General features: G+C 46.1%; 1 protein-coding gene across 4 annotated transcripts; it reads right to left on the reverse strand.

Annotated features, from left to right (window-relative positions):
- Window positions 1-4,630: 4,630 nt before the first annotated feature.
- On the reverse strand, window positions 4,631-22,947 carry LOC121590647 (spastin). 4 transcript variants are annotated; one of them, XM_041910485.1, is made up of 7 exons: window positions 21,313-22,947; window positions 21,234-21,242; window positions 10,996-11,166; window positions 10,125-10,580; window positions 8,675-8,928; window positions 7,724-8,603; window positions 4,631-7,646 (listed from the first exon to the last, which is right to left on the reverse strand). In XM_041910485.1, the coding sequence occupies exons 1-7, from the start codon at window positions 22,061-22,063 to the stop codon at window positions 7,483-7,485; spliced, it is 2,685 nt and encodes an 894-aa protein (XP_041766419.1). In that variant the 5' UTR covers window positions 22,064-22,947; the 3' UTR covers window positions 4,631-7,482. The 4 variants fall into 4 exon arrangements, with proteins under 4 accessions (XP_041766419.1, XP_041766420.1, XP_041766421.1 ...); XM_041910486.1 differs by lacking the exon at window positions 21,234-21,242; XM_041910487.1 differs by lacking the exon at window positions 10,125-10,580.
- Between the last annotated feature and the right edge of the window lie 386 nt (window positions 22,948-23,333).

Consider the following 23,333-nt stretch of genomic DNA (forward strand, 5'->3'; position numbering starts at 1 on the left):
ATAGAGCACGAATAGGATTACAGCAGTGGATGCGCTGCACACAAGGTTCGGAAAATTTGACACTGTCCTTTTGTGTTGCAAAATGAGATAAGAGGCAGGGAAAAGAGGGGCACCCTCCGAAAATGGTTGGTTGTGTGTGTGTGTGTGTGTTTATTTTTTTGATAAATGTAAAGAAGTAAATAGATATGCAAGAAAGGGGATTTTTTAACAACAACCACACACGTATGAACGCACAGTGTACCACCGTGGAAAGGAAAGTAGGAGAGCGCAACCCTTTTTACAAATTCACAAAAAGATCACTCCCGGACATAACCCAAAAAAAAAAAGGGAGAACGCTTTAATGTGCTGCTGAGGACGTTATTAGCAAGGGGACTGGAGATAATTCCATCCTCTTCAATTGCTCTTCCCGATTTGTCCGTTTTGTTTGGTGTGCCCGGTAAACAACGATGACGAGCTGCTGGTGGTGGTGGTGCATGTTGGATGTTGTGTGTACTATTTGGTAAAGAAATTCTAAGAGGTTGTCGTAACTATATGAAGGAGAAGAGCTAGCGAGAAGGAGAGCGAAACAATAGTGTGAAAACCCGTGAAGCAGCGATGCAGTGAAATTAAAAAAAATCCCCCTCTTAAGATGCTGCAGAAAAGGCGTGCAAAATGGAAAACATAGCTCTAGCAAAGATAGGCACAGATGGGTGGGTGTATGCGAATGATGTGCATGTTGCGTTGAGTTAGTTCGTTGATGATAAGATGCGCTATGCGCTATCACATAAAACAAAATCAACCTCGGACGGATATGCGTCGTGTGGTTAAGCGTGTGTGTGTGTGTGTGTGTGTAACAATGAGATGAGGAAAGGTTTAATGGGTTAGTTTTCTACTCGTACGGTAAGCAACAACAAACAAAAAGGAAAAGGATAGATGAAACGAAGGAAAGCGAAAAAGAGGAACAGATATATTTATTATACTAATTAACGCACAAACCTGGCTGGAAAAACAAGACACACACTCACACACAAACACTGACATAGAGTGGTTTTCCAGAGGTGTTAGGGGACGAAGCAGAGAAGGGGGGAAATCCAATTAGAGAGAGAGAGAGGGAGAGATTCCTGGCTAGACAATTTTCGAGAATTGCGAATAGAATAAAAGAACGACGGAAACCATCGTCAGGTGCAGACGTGAATGAGATACGAACCATTACTCTTGTGTGGATGTGTATGTAAGTGTACGGATGATGGTGAGTGACGTTGTCGGATGTAAGTTATTAGAATATGCTAAACCACTCTGTTGTAGCTCACCGGAAGACGTTGGGAAAATAACCTAATTGGATATGACTGTAACTGGGGGAAAAAATCAGCGACAAAAAGGAAGAGAAGGTTAGCGAAATGTAGGTTTGATTGAAAACAAAAAATAGTATTGGAATTGTGTGTGCGTGTGCGTATGTATGTATGTGTGCGTGTGAGAGACAGAGAGAAAAAATGGATCACTAGATCCGTGATTGATACATTAATTGGCCAATGCGCAAAAAGAGTACGCAAGTGCACTACGCAAAGACGCGCCAAAAGTGCGAGTGTGCGGTATGTGTGTGTGTGTGTGTGTGTGTGTGTGTGTGTGTGTGTGTGTGTGTGTGTGTGTGTGTGTGTGTGTGTGTGTGGTTAAGGAAACTTTTCGCGGGTGTGGCAAAGACTGCACACAGAAGGACCTGGGATGGATGGGGTGGTACAACAAACCAACCCATAACACCACCCATGACCCAATCCTGTGGGCAAACACCAGCAACTCAGGGACACAGGAACACAGGTGTCGCACGTGTCAACTACTACTGTACCCCGCGTTGTCTGCTATACCGGACGATTTAATGATGAAGATAAAGAGCGAAAAATGAGATTGGATTAAACAAAAGGGTGGTTAAAAGGCCAATGGGATGGGGGGGGGGGGGGGGGGGATCTGTATAAATTAAAAAGGGCTCTCGGTGTGAAGAGCAGCAACTCAGAACAAACTCAGTGAAGCAAGAAAAGGTCTCTGCAATCTTCCATTGATGTGGAAACACACAAACACAAACACACACGCTTGCAGGACAGGAAACGGAAATTGTGCAGGAAGGAGTCAGTTGCCAGGAGTGTTAGTTTGTAAAATGAATGATAAAAAGAAAGGCAGAAAACACGAAGAAATAAAGCGGAAAACATGAATAACACAAATACAAGTCGTGACAAGCCGTAACAGAGCTGCAGAGGCGTCAAGCATTGGTCAAAATGCTCCATTGTAAAATGTGTTTTTTTGTGTATTAATGAAAGTTACACAATATCAGGCCTTTTTTAATTTATCTTTTTTCCCCCTATAGTACCACCACACTTCCTTTCATTAGACTGCTCAGGTGTGTTCGTCTGTGTGTGTTTGTGGGTTTCCATTAGGCAAAGTGAAGTGGATGGAAGGGTTTAAATTCTATACGTAAAGGTGTGTGTGTGTGTCAGATAATGTAAAGGAAGAAATGAGAAATTTAGGGGGGGAGTTAAAAAAAAACTAGCCGTTAAAGCTACTGTGTCCTAGTGAGTAAGTAAGATACTGTCACACAGCAAGAAGAGGAAGGTAAAACACAGAACTAACTATTTAAGATAGTGGAGAGACAAGGCAATGAAAGAGATTGGCCCGTGGGAGGAAGAGAAAAGCGAGGAAAGGTTGCGTTGTGGACACCGCGCGCTCTTCTTCTATTTGGCTAAGGCTAATGACCTACAACGTGCGGTGACCGATCACCCTATATTACACAAGGCTTATGAAGAAGACCTTCTTCAGAGTCCTACCCTAACACGTAGCCGAATAAATAAGTCAATGGACCCTTGGCGCTATGGAATGGACGTGGTGTCCCACATGAGATTTGAACCCGGGCGGGGTTGCAGCATGTTTGTTAAGTTGTGCGAGCTGACGACTGTAGCACGGGATCGCGCTGTGGATATGATGTGAGCCAATTATTTAAACTAAGTGAGTGAGTGAGTGAGTGAAACACGCAAAATACTATAAAACCGCTGAAATGGCGTACAAAACTCTCAAATTGGACTATACGCGCAAAAAAGAAGAGGATAATTACAACGAGAGAGAAAGAGAGTTATGTGTATGGAAAAAAGTGGTGCCGAGTTGTGTTGTGTGTGCATGAATTTAACTATTAAAGCCCCTCCCCCTTTGGTAGTGCTGGTTAAGGTTAGGTAAGGGGAAAGTGGGAAGGGTGGGAAAATGGAGGGAAGAGCAAAGAAAAGGATCCCTCGGAATCGGCGACAAAAAAGACAACACTTTAAAGAAAATGCAGCCACACACACACGTGGGGTGAGTTCACTGAGGAAAGGAAGGTACGCAACTCCACCACACCCCCATGCTTGATGTCGCGGGTGGGCGGATAAAGAAGAGTCCGAGGGTGTCGAATACTACTAGGTGCAGAAGAAGACGAAGAAGAAGAAGCCAAATGTTTTCCTAAGGTAGTACACGAGGGGGAGGGGGAAGGGGGGGGGGGGCGAAGTGGTCTAATAAGACGAGTGGGAGATGGGGAAATGGTTGATGGAAACCACTGCGAGGTACAACGAAAAAGACAAACCACACGCACTAAATCCGTATCCGGATCCAGCATTAGGGACGGATTCTGCCACCCAAAAAAAAACCGCATAATTGTGGCAGAAGAGAGAGAGAGAGAGTGTGTGTGAGTGTGCTCTAATGGAGGTGAGGGGAGAAACAGGAGGTGCAGTTGGAGTAGTACATAAGACGACGCCCCCATAGTTTGTAAGCTACATTAGGATGTTAAGGACTATTGGATTATGCTGAATAATAATAATTATAATAATTATAATAATAATAATGGTTTGCGCAAATCCGGGGGTGTGTGTGGGAGAGACGACGACATGTGTGATATAATTACAAAAAAAAGCAAAACAGATAAAGAAAATGAGAAAACTTAAACAAAAAAAGCATTAAGATAGAAAGAGAGAAAAATGATGATTGACGGAGACTACAAAACAACTATTAGAAAGAAAGAAAGAAAAAAAAGAAGAAGGCAAACAAAAACGACCGGGGTGGGTAAGACGAATCAATTATATTAGTTATTTTAAGAGAACAAAACCAGGAAACAGGAAAAGCGCAAAACAACACGTTAGTAGGGGATATGGGGAGGGCGCGCCGGGTGTGAGTAATAAATGGCGAGAACAGAAACAAACAAACAAAAAAACGGGCGCGCACAGTACGTGTGTGCTGTTTGCGTGTGCGCGCGTGTGTGGAAAAGAGTAAAGTGGATTGACAACACAAAAAAAAATAATAATTAAGAATGTGAGTGTGTATTTCTTTTCATTATCATTTAAAACTTAACTTCCGAAAGCGAAACACATATCGTGATTCAATTTTGTTTTCATTTCTTTTGGATTAGTTTTATTTCTGCCTTCTTGACGGATATGAGATGGATCTTTTGTTTCGTTCGTTTCCATCTTCTGGTGTTTGTGTGTGTATGTGTTTATTTGCTTCATTTCGTCACCGTCGTTCATCATGTTTGTGGTGTTTGTGTTTGTTTGAATGCTTTTATGAAATCTACTTTGTGTTGTTTGCTCTTTTCTCTATTATTGTGTGGTTATGTTGTTTGCTTTTTGTTCTTCTCTATTTTCTGTTTTACTTACTATTGCTATTACTACTACTACTACTACTACTATTACTACTAATGTTAGCAACTCACTCGGTTTCCACTTTTGCTTTCTTTCTTTCCCCTTTTATTTGTTATCTTCCTTCGCGCGATAAGCAACTGCTAAAACTGATTAGTGTGTTTCTTACGCTACTGTTACACGCTAAGGATTCCAACGGACGTTACGTACGCCGCAAAGCGCACGCGCAATCCGTTCCACAATCGTTGTTTTCGGCCAGTGAAGAGAGGAACCTACCCATTCACCCACCCAGCACCAGCCAGCTGTTCTAAAACAGCACCGCAGCCTACTAGTAATGCTCACTAGAGCAGAAAAAGGGCGAGCGGGAAAACCGTTGAATCTTGTTCGCATGATTTCTGTTCTATTCTGTGCTTTGTGTTGCATCACTACTGGATGGAATGTGTATTTTTTTTTTGCTAAGTAAGTTTTGTTAAGAAAACAGGAAGAAAAGCCCCAAATCGCGTTAGAAACGACACAAACCAACACGCTAAGTAGCTGACGAGCAACACGAAGGGAGAGTGAATAACGGTTAGAAGAGAACGCTATAGCTAAATGGTAACCTGCTGCAAAGTGAACGCAAAACTCATACTAAAACTTCCCTAAGCTTGGTGTGAATTTCTCCATACTACTACTCCAAAATCCTATCTGCTTTAGTTGTGTGTAGTATTGTGTGTGTTAGTTTGGTGTATCTTTTTGTACAAATTCCGTCATCGTCGTCGTTCGAAGCTACCTTCCGCACCTCGCGGCACAATTTGTTATTTGTATAGTAGAGCACTGTATCCGCAAAACGACTGTGTGTATGTTTGATTTTGGATGCACCTGGATGCACTGTAAGACTAACTGCTCCTAACCTTGCGTGTATGTATAAGACTTACTCCCATGTACGTACCAGACGGCTAGGAGCTATTTGTAAAACAAAACGCTATATGGCGTGTATGGCGAGTAAATTCCCTTCATTCTCGTGTACAGAGCAGCGTACAGAGAGCAAATGGGTAAAAACCGGCCGTTGAACCGGCTGTTGCCAGTGCCGCCACACAGTTTTCTACCTATCGACAAATTTGCTGTGTATTGTGATTGCGACATTACTTTTGGTTGAGGCATTTGCTTTGGCGTGTTTGCGGCGCGCGTTATGCGCAATGATTGCGTTTATGTGTGAGGGGGGCACTGCGCGTTCCGCAAATGGAGAGTTCCGTGTTTTTGTGCCGATCCCTTACTCCCCGCGGAAGCTTGTGTGATGGTGATGGTATTATGGCTTGACGATGCTAATAATGATGTTTATGATGCGTTAAAAGCGAATGGTTTTTTGTTTTGTTTTTGCGTTTGATTTATTTTTCGTTTTGTTATTTTGTTATGCTTTGTTTTTGTTTGTTTGATTAAGACCCGAACGGTTCATATCAGGCTGTTTCGGTTTCAATTTCAAGGCAACTGCTGTTTCACACTAAGAGAAAACGAAGGGAAAGCTAATGTGTAAGGTGGATTAAAGCAATTAAAGGAATTGAAACATTTTGCATTTTGTGCAGCTGTGTTTGCTAATTCTTTTATAAAAACATTTAAAATGGTAAACCAATTTGGCTCAATTGTACACCACATGGTTGCATTCGTTGCCCATGCTAATGCGTAAACCGTGGTATGTCGAGAGCTCATCAAGCACACGCATTCAAGCAGCATCCATTGTATAAAACCGTTTGCAGTGGTACAAACAATCCGTGTTTGTGCCGGTTTCGGTAGAAGCTACCGAATCTCCCCATTACTCTCTTTTACATTAATACATTAAAAACAAAGCCTCTAAAATTCTCAAGCTTGTACATATTGAACAAAGAGAAATAAACAAAACAACCAATAACGTACCCAGTTTGTTCAGCTTGTTTACATGTTCTTTACACCGACAAATACCAAATTCCTGCTTGGTTTCCAGTTACGCGCTGACATCCTTTCGCACAGCGTCTAAAGCATCGCGTGGCATCACAACGGGTTGCAATAGGGATAAAGTAAGATTACTTGTATAGTAGAAACTTTGTTCACTTTCGACCGAGCGGCAAACGGAGATTGTTTTGTTTTCTTATTCGTTTGCGAGGATAGATGCTTACAACATTGAATTAACCTACAATGATCCGGTCGGTCGGTTGGTTTGGACACTCCGTTTCGCTTCCGCACATCATCTCCATTATATACATACATTCATCGGGCAGTACCACCAAACGGTTAGTTGTTTTACCTAGCCGGATCGGTACACACACGATTAAGGAAAAGGCAAAACAAACCACGATAGCACGAGCATTTAGAGTTTGAGGAATAATAATTGCTATCTAGACGGTTTGTTCTGTAGCTATGTTTAAGTGCCAATGGGTGAGTGTCTTTCCTTACGCCTCCCCTTAAGGCGTACAACAACTAAACTGAAATGTACAATACGCATAATAGCTAAAGATCGTGTAGACGATGTGATTAACAAAAAAAAAGAGCTTGCGAGTGAAGCGAACATACAACTATACATAATACGCATACATACACACCGTCGCACCGACACACGCAACACCGTAAGTCTTTGTCATTGCGACGATTTCACAACCAAGGATAAGAACACAACAACAGCAAGATGATTAATCGCAGGCGGGGAATTACTTGTCTTATATGTATGTACCAGAGTACCACACGCTCTGTGTGTGTCTGCTTTGAAACAAGGGACCTTTGTCCGCACCTGTCCGCATCCGACCGATGCCAGCATTCCTACTGCCTCCCTCTTCACAATGGCCACACACACACTTCCTGCGACATGTTTGTGCGTCAGAAACAATCTCCTGCGAGGTGCCTTCCTTCCCATTCCTCCTGCTTATAGCGTAACGTCACCAAAGTCCTGCAGCCACTTCTCGTACGCGGCTAAGCTTTGCGGTGCCACCGAGCGGCGGATGCGCTTCAGTGAGTTGTGAAAATCGCTCTCCCGAATGCTGCGCAGCTTGGTCGGGTCCATATTTTTCACCTCCTCCACGTTAAGCTCTACAAAATAGCATTGGAATTTGTTAGCATTTCCGCCAACCAGTCTCAATATCTGCATTCTGCAAGGTCGACCTTACCTCGTATCGGTTCCAGCGCCGCGTCCCGCGCCAGTGCCGTCAAATCCGACCCCGAATAACCCTCCGTCAGCTGGGCCAGATGGGCCAGATCGGTATCGCTCAGCGGGCTGCCCTGCTTCTGCAGCAACCGCCGCAGCAGCAGCTCGCGCGTATCGCGATCGGGCAGCGTCACGTAGACACGCTTCGGGAACCGGCGCAGCGCCGCCTCGTCCAGCTCCTGGGGCCGGTTGGTGGCGGCCATCACCACTATCCGGTCCGCCTCCGAGTTGGCCGGCAGCCCATCGAACTGGACCAAAAACTCCGTCTTCAGCCGGCGCGTCGCCTCGTGCTCGTTGCTGCTCCGCTCCGACAGCACCGAGTCGACCTCGTCGATGAAAATGATCGACGGCTGCAGCTCGCGCGCTACCGCAAACAGGGCGCGCACCAGCTTCTCCCCGTCGCCCACGTACTTGCTCGTGAGCGTTGCGGCCGAGATGCTGAAGAACGTGGCGGAACATTCGGTCGCGACGGCACGGGCCAGCAGCGTTTTGCCGTTGCCTGGTGGCCCGAACAGCAGCAACCCCTTCGCCGGTGTACGCAACCCGGTGAAGAGTTCTGGCCGCACGGAGGGTAAGATGACCATCTCCTGCAGCGCTTGCTTCGCCACCTCCTGGCCGGCAATGTCCTGCCACTGGACCTTGGCGCCGCCCTCGACAATCTCGTCCATGATGATCTGTACCAGCTTCGGTTCAACGCCCTTGACGGAAATTTGTGGCTGCTGCTGCTGCTGCTGAGTTTGCTGCGGCTGCTGACCGGCGAGGGGAGTTTTCGAGCGTGGCGGTGGCGTATTTTTGCTACCATAACCATTGCTGGCCTTCCGCACTGGCGAGCTACCAGGAATCTGTAAAGTAAAAAGGGAGAATATGTGTGGGAGAGAGCGAGCGAGAGAGATTGTGAACTCGGGATGCTTACGGAAAACTGACGCCTGATGGCAGGTGGCGTTGCGGCCGGTTTTGGCACAATTTTTGGCATCCCCGCACCACCGCCCACGATGCCGCCTCCGTACGTACCGCCGTTCCCAAGCCCGCCGGCAATGCCGCCCGCTCCGCCCGTTCCGGTCGGGGTCGTGCGGGTGCCGCCCATGCTGCGGGGCAGGGTTTGCGATTTATTCATCACGCCCAGATTGCCGGGACGCTTGTAGCCGACTGTTAATTTCCGCCCGGATGCTGTGTGATGAAAAGGAAGAGAGGGAGGGAGAAAAAAAACAGAACGATGCGACGTTAGAGAGTGTTTATAGGGTGAAGGTCTCGCGCGTAACATTACCCTTTCCCGAAAAAAAGGGGCAAGTAAAATATTCACTCGTTAAACTGCGACAGGAAGTTGAGTGGGACAGAGACTTAAAGGATACACAGCGGGGAAGGACGAGCGTGCAATTACAAAACGGAAATCAAGCTTTCCACGCGTGTTGTGGGTTTGCTCGTTATTACTGTGGCAATTTGTATGCTTCAAGGGTGTTTCCATTAAAGCAAAACGTGAACCTTGCGTGGGTTGGTACGGGCACAGGCATGTGATTGAACTTGAAATCTCCGCACCGCAAGGAGGTAAATGCATGCATACATTAAAATAAGTAAGGTACAACAAGTAAGTTAAATTATAAACACAGTAAAGGTGAATGTTTTAAACACAAGCTTTACAGTACAGCTCTCTAATAGCTGGCTAAGAGTACTGTTTCTAATCATTGTCAAACTAAAGCTGATAAAGTGCTACATAAAAAAGGTGCAAAGCGTAAAAGAAGACAACAAACAAATTACAAAAAAATGCCTAAAAGTGAAATACTAAACTAATTTGTGCTGAAATCACTCCTGTTTGTTCAAAGCCACTTAAATATGCGCTACATAAAGCTAACAAAAAAAAGGTACGCGATCGGGCGTATGAGCTTGTGGTTCGTAATAAAAAATCATACTCCCGAGACATGTTTCAAGCAAAAATAACACAATAAACGATCTTTTTTTTGTGTGTAGAAAGCACACAACAAAGGAAAATGATTTCCCATATAATGTGAAAATGCGTTCCCTGTCCTTTGTTTGCTTGCTGATGGGCGCTTTACACTTTACGATAATGATGCTCACAACAAGCAACCTCGTCAAGTGGAGGATGGTTTGTTTATCAACATTACTATACAATCGTTATCATCATCGTCCTCATCACGCCCGCAACAAGCAGCCCGAAGTAGGATGGCAGACACGTTTTGTTATCCTGCAAAAGCCCCACACCGGTCCCGGGTCTGTTTGGTAAAGTTCTTTCCGTGCGCTTGTGTCCTCTTCACTCGATTAGAGTGGCGCTTGTTTCCACATTCTTTCCCGGTGCTGTACCGCAACAATAAGGTTAGAGATGATGTTCGGTGCGGGAGGGGGCGGCTTACCTTCGCTGACGGTTTGTTTAATGGGCAGTGATGGTGTGGGTGCCACAGTGGCGGCCGTTGTTGGCCTCGTCGAAGCAGCAGTACCGCGGGCCGGATGGTGGTTGGTGGTGATGGTACAGTTTTCATTAAACGATACCATCCTGTTCTCGGTCGGCGTACTGTGCAGCTTTGATTTTACGTCCCGATAGGACAAGGTGGTGGGACTTCTGGTGCCATTGCCCGTTTCGTGCAGGTCGGATGGAATGAACATGGGCAGCTTAAACTTTCGTTCGGGCGCAGCAGCACCACCACCGGAAGTGGCGGCTTTCGCGGATGACAAAGCGGCCGCTGTGTCCTCATCGCCGAGTGTGAACGTGTTCTGGCGCCGTACGGTGGAGTGTGGTGGTTGCTTGTGCGTTTGCTCGCCTTGCTCGCTGCTTTCGAGCAACTCAAGCCGTTTCGCTTCCAACATAAGTTCTGGCATGGGGATGGGAAGATGGGGATGGAAAATGAAAATAATAAAAAAAAAAATACGCAAAACAAAAGGCTAAACTTAAACCCGAACCCGTCACCGAGATACACTACACAGCAGTTAGCATCCTGGATAAGCATTAGCAGCTCAGTGTAAAAGCAAAGAATGGAAAACAATCAAGCCAAAGCCACCCACCACCATTCGCTTCTCCCATGGGGACAACAACCAAACGGTGATCTACATTGCCTACACAGACTACTACTACTACTACTACTACACTGGTTAGAGTACAACTGGAGAAGAAGCAACAATTGACAGGCAAAGGTCGGGGAGAACATTTGCAAAAGCTCGCACACACCACAGACACGTTGGATGCAAATGCTTCCGTTGCAATCACACACACACACATACACAACATACCCAGAAACTGCAGCCGATCGCGTGCCATCGAGAGGTTGGTTTGCATTTTATCGTGCAGCCGCTGGGCCCGCTCCCATACCTCGCCCCGGCCACCCCAGCACTCGACGGCGATGCCACGCTCCAGCTCCAGTATGCCCTTCCGGTACAGCTCGATGGCCAGCTCTTTTTGATCTGCGGAAGAGAAAGACAGAAGAAAAAAACAACATAGTAAAGCTACTGTTTGCAGTCAGCGTAACCGAATCGGCGTGCAATCATTTGCAGCAAGCTAAATATAAATCACACACACACAGCAAATTAAGCAGTAAACGTAATCCACACACTGTTGCATGGGCATCCAGGTTTACAAGTGACTGCACCCGAAAATAAATAAATAAAAACTATGGAATCACGCTTACCACACCGCCCCACACTTAATCTTCAATTATGTCGTTAATAAAGCAATTTTCGCTTTCCCACCCAAACGAGGACGAAGACACACGGCAAGCACACCACAACGACACACCACAATCTTGTGGTGGTGGTGCAGCTGGGTCTGCAACGGTTTTGCATCGTTGTCTCGTAGCCAATAATACCTCTGGACCACTGCATCCATTTCCCAAAAAGCATCGATAGAATACGGTACACACCAGACCCACCATACCTATATATCGGGATCAAATTTGCATTACGATGATAGGGGGGGAAAGCTTGCCAAAATCGAATGCTCCAACACAGTTTGGGCTGCAAACAACACTGTTTTTGGTTGGCAAGCAAAGTGTTGCTCTCGTTTAGTGAAAATAGAATTAGATTGTCATTTAAGAGAGAGAGAGAGACAAATTGTTTTGTAGAAAAAGCTTCGTTTAAGTAACCGAGACATGGTCTGTACCACTTGTGGGCTTGGCTTTCAGTGACTTATTGATTACCCCCCATAGCAGGATAGTCAGTCCTACGTATGGCGGCACGGTCTATTTGAGGCTTTAACCCATGACGGGCATGTTATTAAGTCGTACGAGATGACGACTGTACCATGAGACCGGCTAATGGATATGGGCAGATATGGATATGGATCGAAATTTAAAGAACATAATTTATCCTTGTAAAAACATTGAAAAACAACAAATTGTGCTTCTCAAAATATTTTAGAAAATTTTAGAAAATTTTAACAAAGCTCCCTTTAAAAAAAGCGTTCAACAGTCGTTAGAGTTAACAAGTAACGACTGCTCATCAGGAGCATCACAAAACGAGAGCCGCGATGAGTACTAACTTGCTTAACTTGAGCACTACACACGTGCATGTCACTCCGGATGCCACTTTCCAGAGCTTATAATAACCTAATTTAAAACAACATTAGTGTCACCGTCAAACGAAAAAAAAAAAAACGGGTTGAAACTAACAAGAAACGACGCAGCGTTGCTACTCGCTCATCACCGACAAGCGACCAAATGTGTGCCAAGTAGATGCTGTGTTGTGTGCTCGTGTCGTCCGGAAGCGATCCCGAAGCGACGACACCACTCTTTTTGTACCATCACACCTGTGCACTCCACTGCATACATGGTGACGAGTGGAAGGATATGAGGCCGCTTCAACGCCCGCGAGGTATTGCAGCATAATGATGCAAAGCACAGCTGACAATTTGTCGACGCGGCACAACATACGACAATGCCAACAACCGCGTGTGAGCTGTGGGGATGATGATGGTGATGATGGAACTTCCCTGCCATCGAAGCCCCCCGACTCCAAGGGTACGCAAGATTGTTTGGTGAATTCTCACGAGAATACGACGCAAACACACACGCACACACACAGCCAGCTGGCACAAAGAGGCCCCGGGGGAGGATATCAACATCAGCAGTCGCTTTAAACTGGGAACATCATCAACGGTCCTGGAAGCTTTAAACCATCTCATGCAAGTATCATAAACCACGGGACAAAAACGGAACGAACGGGGCCGCAACAATAGAAGTTGCACATTTTAATAGGACGACAGAGAGCGAAGGGAAAGGCGAGCGGGATGATTGTGCATCTTAAGCTGGATTGATATTTCCGTTCCAGAGAAGGACGAGCTCGACGGCCAGCCATTTGCTCGGTGCTAGGAAATGTCCTTGCATTGCTCCAGTGCCGTCCTTTCTGTGTCTAAAAGAAGACCTTTTTTTTACTTCAGCCGTGTGCATTCTTGTTGCAAGCTCGAGGAGTGATAAAAGGAAAGCTGATTCATGGTACATCACACAGCAGCATTCCGTGAGCTGGTGAAGAATTCGAGACAAAACTTTCGCTACTCTCCAGTGAGAAATGGCATCAACGTTGACACGTGTAGAGCTTTGCCGCGGCACAAAGGGGAAATAGGAAGGAAAAAGCTATCCACCAGACACGGTCATCTTTACGTTACGAACGAAGCAACATTACTACTGTTAAATTTTATGATTTAAAATAAAAGTTTAGTATTGCATGAGCTGTTTCAAGCTTGAAATGAGCTATTTTATGCTGTGAGTTGACAACTGTACTACATACTAGTGATGGGCAAAGTTGCGACAAAAATCCGGAGTTGACTCCCATCTGATACCGAAAATTTCGGAACTATCTTCAAAAGGTAGGTCCGCCCAGCATTGATATGTCTACATGTTTGCTCTCTCCATGGTATATTCCGACTCGCCGTACTTGCTATGGGCAGAATGATCCACTTTTAAGAGCAATTATCACTTTTAATGAAGCTAAAAACAGTCTGAACTCACTGGTTTAACTTTTATTTCCTGCCAATTACTGAATATGTGCTTTTTAATTGGCTCGTTTTTCCATACATAAAAAGTTTTCCCATGAAATTTTTGTGAAATTTTCAAAAACCAGTTTTCCCATGCAAACACATGCTTTTTAATTGAACTGTCAGTCAACTATCGAGCGTTCAACTAAAAAGCATGCCGACTAAAAAGCGTTCAACTATTGAATTCTGACTGAATACTTTTAATGAAGCTTCTCACCTGCTCGATTTAAATCTTTCCTCTGTTCAATTTCGTAGATTTATTCACATCCTTTATCAGTATACCTTGTGTGCGTTATCGTTATTGTATAATTGTCCTCTCAATGTTATTTCCCGTAACCGTATTAATTCCTGGACTTTGCGTAAGGTTCGGATAGTATAAGATAATATAGATATAGGGTGTAAGAACAACTTGTTTATCCTATTCCAGCAGACAATTGAATGTACATAAACAATAAACAATTATCTGAAGTCATCCGATCCGATACGATTGACTCCGGACTACTCCGGACTACTCAAAGCGACTCCGGACAACTCCGAGCGATTCCGACGTCTGACGAGTCCGGACGACCCAGATTACTAAGACTCCAGGCGGAACTAGTGGTTCCTATTTTGCCGTGGTCGGAATCGTACTAACAGTAGTCGGAATCGGATCGGAGTCATGAGTGCGCTCTAAACAGCACATCACTATTCCGGATGACTTCGGACGACTCCGACTGCGGGTAGGGTGGTTCGCGGTTTGTCGAAATCGGAATCGGACTAACAATAGTCCGAATAGGATCGAAGTCGTAGTTGCGCTCCAGAGAGCACATCACTACTACATCCACTAAATTATGAGATTTGACATTGTCATTAATAGGGTTCTCTAGCCAGCCCAACATCAAACGCTTCACCTTCTAAACACCAAAATTCTCATTTCCACAATGTCAAACGTGTGTCGACCGTAACCCTGTCATTCCAGTCGTTTTGCTACATCTAAAGCACGAACTACATCTATTCGTTGAACGGAGACAACTATCTTATTTGGTAGCAAATAAAATGGACTACAGCTTTTTGCTGGAAAAAGTTATCACGGCAAAGGGGTTTTCCAAAAATTACCTTTATGAATCGACCCTCCATCTTCAATCTAAAACACACTTCAAAGTGCCACGTAACAAGCTACCATTTTTTGGGATTGTATACGTATTCGTTAAAAAGTTCCTATCATCGCCCCAATGCCTCATCTTCCCTTGGAAGCTTCACCCGCCCAAAAGCTTCACTCTCTGTCCGCCATATCAGCGCGTAGCGGTAAAGGACAGCCGAAAAAGGGATTCTTTTAATACCGCAATGTAAGTCCTGCAGCATGACGAGCGAGAAAAAAGGACACGTTCGGAACTGTTTGAAGGCAGTTTGCGTGCGGTGGAAGGAAATGTGTGTAAGTGGCATACGTATAGCTTGTTTTTTTGTATTCACTTTGCTTCAAGCTCCTTATTGCAGTGTTTCGCCTGAAGTATCGCACTGCCGAACATTGGCATTGGCACTGCCGGTCAGCAACTTTGCCAGTTGGATCGAATATTTATTGATTGATCAGCTCCAACCGTCCGTACATCAACAAACCCCATGTGCCGACAATTCCGTACCGTTGCTTATAGATGGTTTTGCTAACAGGGAAAAACTTTCGACCTCACCGAACTCCACCACCGGCGTGGGGGATGATAGAGAAGCAAACAGTACACCCAGTCCAGCCTGCCGAAGCATCCATTAACTGCTCTGGCAATGGTAAATTAATTCCAAATTCATTCGTTCTGGCTGTGAAATCATCACACAAGCATGTACGCACGCCAGCCACCCCGGCAACAGTCCCACCATCCGGGTGGTGTATAAATTCTGCCAAATTTTAGCATCATCATCATCATCATCACTTGCGCGCGGGGTTTTGTTTGCTTGCGTAATATTAACAGTCAAACATTACACCATCGCGATACTCCAATCCAATCGTTCGGAAGTACCTATCTGTAGTTTGGTTTCCGTTTCATTCTGTAGCAGGGATCTTTCCGCAGGGCCAGCAGGCCAATAAGGACGCAACAACATGCGTTAAAGAACACGATGTAATACAGCAGAGTAGTAGGGACGAAATTGGGTTGGAAGGAATTATGCGCAGAATCGAAAAAACCTGTTCACCACCACCTCCTCTTGCGAAAGGGAGTCACAAACCGGCCAAAGGGAAAGGAACTTTTGATGACAAATTTGATGAGGCGACTGTACCAACAGATTGGCACACTGGCTCGAAGGTCACGTGTTAAAGGGTAAATGCGGGCGGTAAGAAAAGAAGGCAAAAATTGGATAAAAATGCAAAATGTAATTATATCAGTAAGGTAGCGTTTGCTGCTGCTCTGTGGAACTGTCTGTGTGTGTGTAGCGTGTACGGGTGTACCGAAAATGGAAACTTGCCGTTGGGGAGAGGAGCATTGTGATTCATTCGCCAGCTTGACGCCAGCGCAAATAAGCCAAAGCACGCGGTTAAAAATGCATGATGAAACGTGTTAAAGCTCGAATTTCGACTGTGCACAAAGGGTGTTTTAGTTTGATTTCTTTGTATGAAAGACAGACACAGTGGCTACGAAACCCAATCAGTAAGCTACCGTAATGGCCAAGGACTCGTTCTATCGTACCATCATAAATCGTAAGCTCATATAGAAGCATTTTAAACCACATAAATGAACCACTTGTTGTAACCAAGCATAAATAATCGTATATCGTTGTTTAATGAGCCGACCGACAGCATTCACGCACCAATGCCTGATGGGGAACACGGAGACGAACCGATTAGATTAGCAGTTTATCCTGCACAGAGCTAGCTATATTTAGCTTGGGTCGTTCATTCACGCACTTGCACTAATTTAATATCGTACCCACCCGGTAACCTTGTTACAATTAACCCGATGGAAACTAGAGACATACCATTGCTGGAAAGATCTTTTAAAGGGGTTGGAAATTACAGTTTCCTGGAATTGGGGAACTACGGGAAAATACACTCCCAGACAAGCATTGCGTGATGGCGCAAACCCCAAACTTGTTTGGGCAGTGATCGAGAAAACGGTGAAACTTGTAGACAAGGGAACATTAAATTCGTCGCGCCATTACATTGTCCCGTCCACCCACCCGGAGGAGAAACCTTTCCCATAGCTGCCCCGTTTTAAGCTGAATAAGGGGTTTGTGTTTAAGGGGACAGACTACTTCATGAAAAGGCTTCCCACCCTGGAAGAGGTCACAACACCGGTTCTATGTTCGGTACCGTGTGTGTGTGTGAGTGTGTGAAAGGAACGCTAGACACATGAAGCAATTGGAAGAAAAATGACATAAAACATAAGTTATGTCGCGTGTATGCTCACATGCACCATGTACTGGGGCGAGGGGGCGGCGGGCAGCAATCATTCTGCACTCAGTGCACGTTTGCTGGCGCACACGACAACCTTCTCCCACATCCAGCCCACAACCCCCACGGTCATGAACGATTTTCTTTTGCTCAATTTAGTGTCGGGAGAAAATTGCCACCGCCTTTGGAAAAAAAAAACAACACAAAGATGGGGTTTTCTTTGCCCGACGAAGCCAAATACTTTACCGTCCGGGGTGCCCCAGGATATCATCCACTGCTGAAAGGCGCTTGTGTTTCTTCTTTTTATGTGCTTTATTTCAACCTCCCACACACACACACACACACAAGGTAGGGAGGGCAGGTTGGTTACGGTGAATACAGAAATTGATTAAACTTACAGCACGTAACTTTGGCGATCGATTGGCCGCAGCATGTTTACAAGCAAACCGTGGGGAAGGACTTGTGGAAGAGAACGGACGGAAAGTTGAGACAACCAGAGGGTATATGATTTATGATATTTTGGTATACTTTTTCTTACATTATCAAAGATAGTTTACCGTGAAAGTGAAGTCCGATAAAGCAAGATAGTTCAATAAATAATGTTTAAGGGAGGGAAACACTGTAATTATAGTTATAAAACAATGTCGTTTAAAATCAGGCACAATAAAATCACCGAAAGTATCACCATTTACGACAGGATAATAATTTGCCATTTTACACAGGACCGTAAACGCTCGATCACGCTCGATAATCGAGTGTCGTCGTTGAACGTGAAAAAGGACACTTTTATGAGCCCCCAAACAGTAGCACAGTAACGCACAGCAGTGTCAGCACAACATGCCCAAAACTCTCCCAAGAATCCTTCCGAAAGACCCCTCTTACCCATGCCATACACGGTCGACACAACATCCCTTTAGTCCTTTTTCCTTTTGCTGACCAGTCACTCAGTCAGCCAGTCATTCAACCTTGCCTCGATGTGTTAGCCGTATGCCGTTAAGTACCACGTTTTGTCGCAAAGGCTCACAGCAACGGACGCGAGGCGTAGGGGAGCCCGCGTTTGAATTCGGTATCGATTATACCGGTACCGGCAAACTGGTTTCGGACCGGCCTGCAGCCCCCCCCCCCCCCCATCTATGGTAACGATCCTAACAACATTTAGGTTAGTAGCGTGTGTATGTGTGCACGGTGCGTCATGTGCGTTTGCGATACCATTTGGCTGCACGACGAACGAAACAAAAAAAAGAGCGGTGTTTTTTGTAACGATGGTAAAGTTGGACAAAATAAATACACCAAAATCCGGAAATCCTTTGCGGAAGCGGTCTCCCGTAGCGCTGCTTGCCGTAAATGGTGCGCCATAAACGGACGCGCCACACGGACACCCGGGTGGGAAAACAGAGCACGCTAACGCACATAATCAGCTAAAGTGTTGAAAAGTTGGCCGGTTAGCAGCGAATCGCTGGACCGGAAGGAAACGGGCCGATCGATTTAAAATTTGATCAACGCGCATCAACTCCCCGATATCGCGAGCTGGAGCCGTAGTGCGCCATTGTGCGCCGCTTCGTATTGTTTTTCTTCGTTCTGTACAGTACCGTTGCAGTCGGTTGCATTTGCATCGTTCCATTGCTTACTGCATTGTGTGTGTATTGGGCATGGTGTGGGGGAAGGTGTTTGCATATTTATTCCAGTGCTGATTGTTGTACCGTTCGGTTTGTGCAATAGGTTTGCTTCCGTAAATGGAGCGATAGATAGTTTACCGCCGATACGTGTTTATGTGCGTCGAAGCTGAAGGGAACGCACAATTTCAGCCCAATGAACCTGCTTCTAAGGACATCTAGATAGCGCATTTAATATGCTTTTCATGAGTAGTATGATTCGGGTAACTATTGTCAGATCTCAGCAATTGTTCAGAAAAATATACGAATTAAACCAAACAAATAATTGTAAATATTTGCAAATAAATGTTGCAAAATATAACATTGAATATTTAATTCAAGTGCTCACTTTCAGCAAGAAACAGCAACCAAGCTGATTAAAAAAGGATATTTCAAAAACGATTTTTCCTAATTTTAATAACCTATTTCCGGAAACCCTAGAGATGTACTCATTCCGTTTAAATATTAACAATTAATAGTGCTGCACCATCATTCCGAAATTACATAAGCAAACAACCAACAGACAAAAGAAAAGCTGATTTTTCAAATGTTTCTAGCACGATAGCCCCGCCATCAGTCACGCCATCGGCCAAGTCGCACCAAACAACAGGCACCTAAAAGTAACAAGATTAATTTTTTATCGGCGCTCGTCTGGATGTATTGATTTTTTGAGTTCCAGCATGTCCCAGTTGCTTGCTTGCTCTTCCGCTCACTTCCTTGTTCCCTCCACGTTTCCTTTTTGTCCCATTTAACCCGTTCCCAAGCCATCGTGTACCGCCAGAGCGTCCAAAGCTTTGCTGTTTCCTTGTGTGTCGGGAGAGTGTTTTTTTTTTTAATTTTTTGTTCTTTGTGTTCGTTAACGTTGGGATAGGACAAGGCTTCATGCGTACCACACCACACAAGCTCCAGTGTGTCCACGCTTTATGCTTGCAGTGACTTTGACATGCATTACTAATCATAAGGATGCCTTCCCTGGACTCTGGCGCGCGTTGCGTGTTCCAAACGTGTTGTTAGTACAATTTTATAAAACCAGCACAAGGATGCATTAATTGTGCAGGTTTTCGAGGCCAATTTCACCTTCCAGAGAAGGTGCTTTCGCTTGGACGAGTGATGGTGATTAGCGGCGATTAGCTGTAATTCATTTGACTCAAGTTCGCCAACTTCAAGGTGATGTGCACAAGTTTACCCCCTTTTCGAGCTGGTTTGACCACCTCCATGCAAAGCTGAGTCATCGTTCAGGGTTAACAGGGCCAAAAATCGTTCAGCACACGCGTAAGGACTGGAAGTGAATGACCTCCGCCAGCCGAGTCGACTGGTAAGTCGCATAAAATTCAACACCATCTCGACACCCCGGTTCACCTTGCCGCAACGTGCCCGGAGGTTTATGTTGCAAGCTATAGCCCTCCCATTAATGCCGCCACCTTTTCAATTCTTCCCAACAGGCGACGCCCAACACTTACCCCCGCCGCTTGCCGGAGTGTTTGGCAGCAAAATTAAAACTTTCAATTACTTACCAGCGCGCATTGCGAGCGGACTAGGAATGGAAGTAAAAGTGCACCGGCAGTCAAAGTGCAGAACACCGCGCGGGGCGCCACCATCCGGGGCATGCACCGAACGGCACCTTGCCGCTTAATCCTTGAACAGCACGACACAAACACAAAAAGTGCAGCAAAAGGAGCGATGTGCAACGGCACGAAACCAGCGGACAGGCGGCACACATTTTTCCGCTGTGTACGTGTCTAGCGAGCGGAATTGAAACTATTCCCTTTTTGTCCTGCCATCCCCGTCCCGCCACTGGCCTTCCTCCCAATGAGTCTGTAATAATGCTGGGCGGAATGGCTTTGTGCCGTTCCAGACGACACAAAGACGGCACCACCGACACTCCGCCATTGCTAACTTTTTCTTCCGGGAGCAAAGTTTGCTAAAAAGCTCCTTCAACCAGACGCCTGGGCCTTTTGCACGGCACCGGCAGTACGAAGTACGAAGTGCACAGGGTGGACAAGATTAATCACATCCTTTAAAACTCAATGGAAGGATATTTTTCGCCTGCCAGTCTCCGTTAGCGTGTGATGGCCAATGGGAAATTCCCCATTGGTGCCAAGTCTGCCGACATACCGCTGCACCCGTGCAATGGTCCACCCCTGCCAATCGTTCGTCAGCAAAAAGGTACTACTGGCGTTAGGTGCTAGAGGTATGCCCGGGATGACATTTTGTACGAAAATAATAAAAATAAATCGTCCCTCCATTGACAACCTCAAACTGGTGCAGAACCAGTTGGTTTGGGGGGGGGGAATGGAAATGAATCAGTTCGGTGAGGTTTGCAAATCCGTAAAAGGACAGGATTTGCTGGTTGAGCGAGTTGTCTCAATGCCATTTCTGTGTGCGCCGTGTGGTTGAAGGACGCCAAATATCTTATGCATTTGTTGCTCAATATCGCGAGAATGTCAGAGAGCAGGAGCCGCGAGCAGTATGTGTTTTTCTTTTACAAAATAAAACTTGCCATTTAGAACTAAAACAAAACAAAAGCTAAATAGTAAATTGAAATGAAGCTAAGCCCAAGCTGCCCCAACCCAACTCACCCTCGTTGTCTTCGTCGATTTTGAGCGCCTTGGAAATGTACTCGAACGCACGCCGGTGGTGATGCTTCTGCTTCGCCAGCAGCGGATCCCCCGGACCCACCTGGCTGCCGCTCGCTGACCGCTGGATGGACATTTCGCGACCTTCGCCGTTTACCAAAATGCCGCTCTGTGAGCACTGCAGCGGATGGGCCGCTTGATGCTGCTGCTGCTGCTGCTGAGGTTCTGTGACACCGTGCTGCTCTTGTTGCAGTAGGCTGTATTGATGCTGCTGCTGCTGCTGCTGCTGTTGCTGCTGAAGCTGCTGTGCGGCGGTGGTACTGTGGATGCTGTGGCTACTGTGCCGATGATGGTGATGGTGATGATGGCCGTGCTGATCCGTGTTGATCACGATCTCCAGCCCGCACTCCTTCCGGACCGGCCGGTACACCACCTTCGTGGTGAAGTTGTACACGTAGCGGAAAACGATAAACAACTGATACAGCAGCGAGCGCAGAACGTTAAACACAAAGATAACGGGAAACGAAATGATGTAAAGGTTTTGCTTGTGGACCGAGCCGCCGTCACATCGTTTGGCGCCCGCGTCGGTTCCGCCTCCTACAGGACTGCCGGCGGCGCTTCCGCTGCCGTCCAGGGTGCCGGTTTCGCCGTCGTCGTCGCCGGTGGCGTCGTGCTGCTTGCTCAGGCTGCCGGTGCGCGATTTTTTACTGGGCGACTTGCCAGCGGTGGTTAGCGTGTATTTATTGCGCACCATCGGTCACACGGGCGCGGATCCGGGGCCACGGATTGCCTTGCTGCTGCTAACCTTCCGTGGCGCGCGCGTTTTATTTTTCCTTTTCACCTCTCTCCTTGCTTAACACAAAACACAAGACCTACGCTCCTTCGGCTTTCACGCTGGTCGATGAGCGCTGCCGCTCACAGCTTCACCATACACACGGACCGAACGAAAGTGTACTAATCGTGCTACGCCTATCGCGCTTACTACTGGCAACGGGGAACAACAAATCAGGACGAAAGGCTAACAACGACACCCGCCTTATGATACCCATGTAAGCTGGGTGGGGGGGGGGGGGGGGGCAAACTCTACTGCTTTCTGCCCTGCCCTGGTACTACACAACACGCACTGTGAACTTCTATGCTAGCACGAACGAAAGCACCGCTCACCATAGCGATAGCATAGTGAAGGGGATGCTGCACAGCACACAGTTGGCGTGGGAATAATGGGTGTGCAAACGCAATCCCCACAAAATAACACTACAAAAATCACACATACACACATGTGCGCATCGACACACGCACAGTAACGCACGGAGCGCTTCTTCACTCTCGCTGCTCGCACTAGGGCACTAACACGGAAACGTTATATTTACACGACGGTGTTACAAGAACAAACGCTACAAACGGAACGGAACCACCTATCGCAAGGCTACGGAGAAGCACTACCAGTTGCCCGTTTGGAGAACGAAATCGCTACGGGAAATCATCCCTCTATGCAGATGGTTCCGCACTGTGCCCGACTACAGCTAGACACACTGGGACGGCACGGCACGATGATACAATTCACGCCCGTGACCGAAACAAAGACTGCTGCTGCTCAGTTGTTGTTGCTGCTGGTGCACACAACTTTTCGCTGCCCGCAGCTGTCAACGCTTGTGCTTAGGGCGCGTGTACACGGTGTCGCTTCCTGAGGCAATGGGCACTGCTCGTTCAGCTGTACGGTAGGATTTTTTTTGTTATTAGCACTGGGGGGAAATCAATTGCAGCACCTTGGGAAAACGTTTTTTTGGTCCCAATTGCTAGTTTTATTGAGTTTAAGTTTAATTTAAATTGTAGTTTGTTGATATTTTTAATAATCCATCGCTGCCAGCAGACTTATTCCTCTTAATCTGCTTGATAGCTGACAATCTCATTCAGAGATGGCCGAGGCCCCTCGTCGTCTGCACCAAATTTGTTGATTTCATAACAAATAAAAAAAATCATATTTTGCGCTTTTTTTGCAAGTTACTGCATCGTGTAAACGGTGC

The sequence above is a fragment of the Anopheles merus genome, chromosome 2R, assembly GCF_017562075.2.
Source record: "Anopheles merus strain MAF chromosome 2R, AmerM5.1, whole genome shotgun sequence".
NCBI lineage: Eukaryota > Metazoa > Arthropoda > Insecta > Diptera > Culicidae > Anopheles > Anopheles merus.

Coding starts and splice junctions, on each gene's coding strand:
- LOC121590647 (XM_041910485.1), bottom strand. CDS start 22,063: ATGGTGCGCAATAAATACACGCTAACCACCGCTGGCAAGTCGCCCAGT. Junction 8,929..10,124: donor TAAACAAACCGTCAGCGAAG/GTAAGCCGCCCC, acceptor TTCATCACACAG/CATCCGGGCGGAAATTAACA. Junction 8,604..8,674: donor CCATCAGGCGTCAGTTTTCC/GTAAGCATCCCG, acceptor TTTACTTTACAG/ATTCCTGGTAGCTCGCCAGT.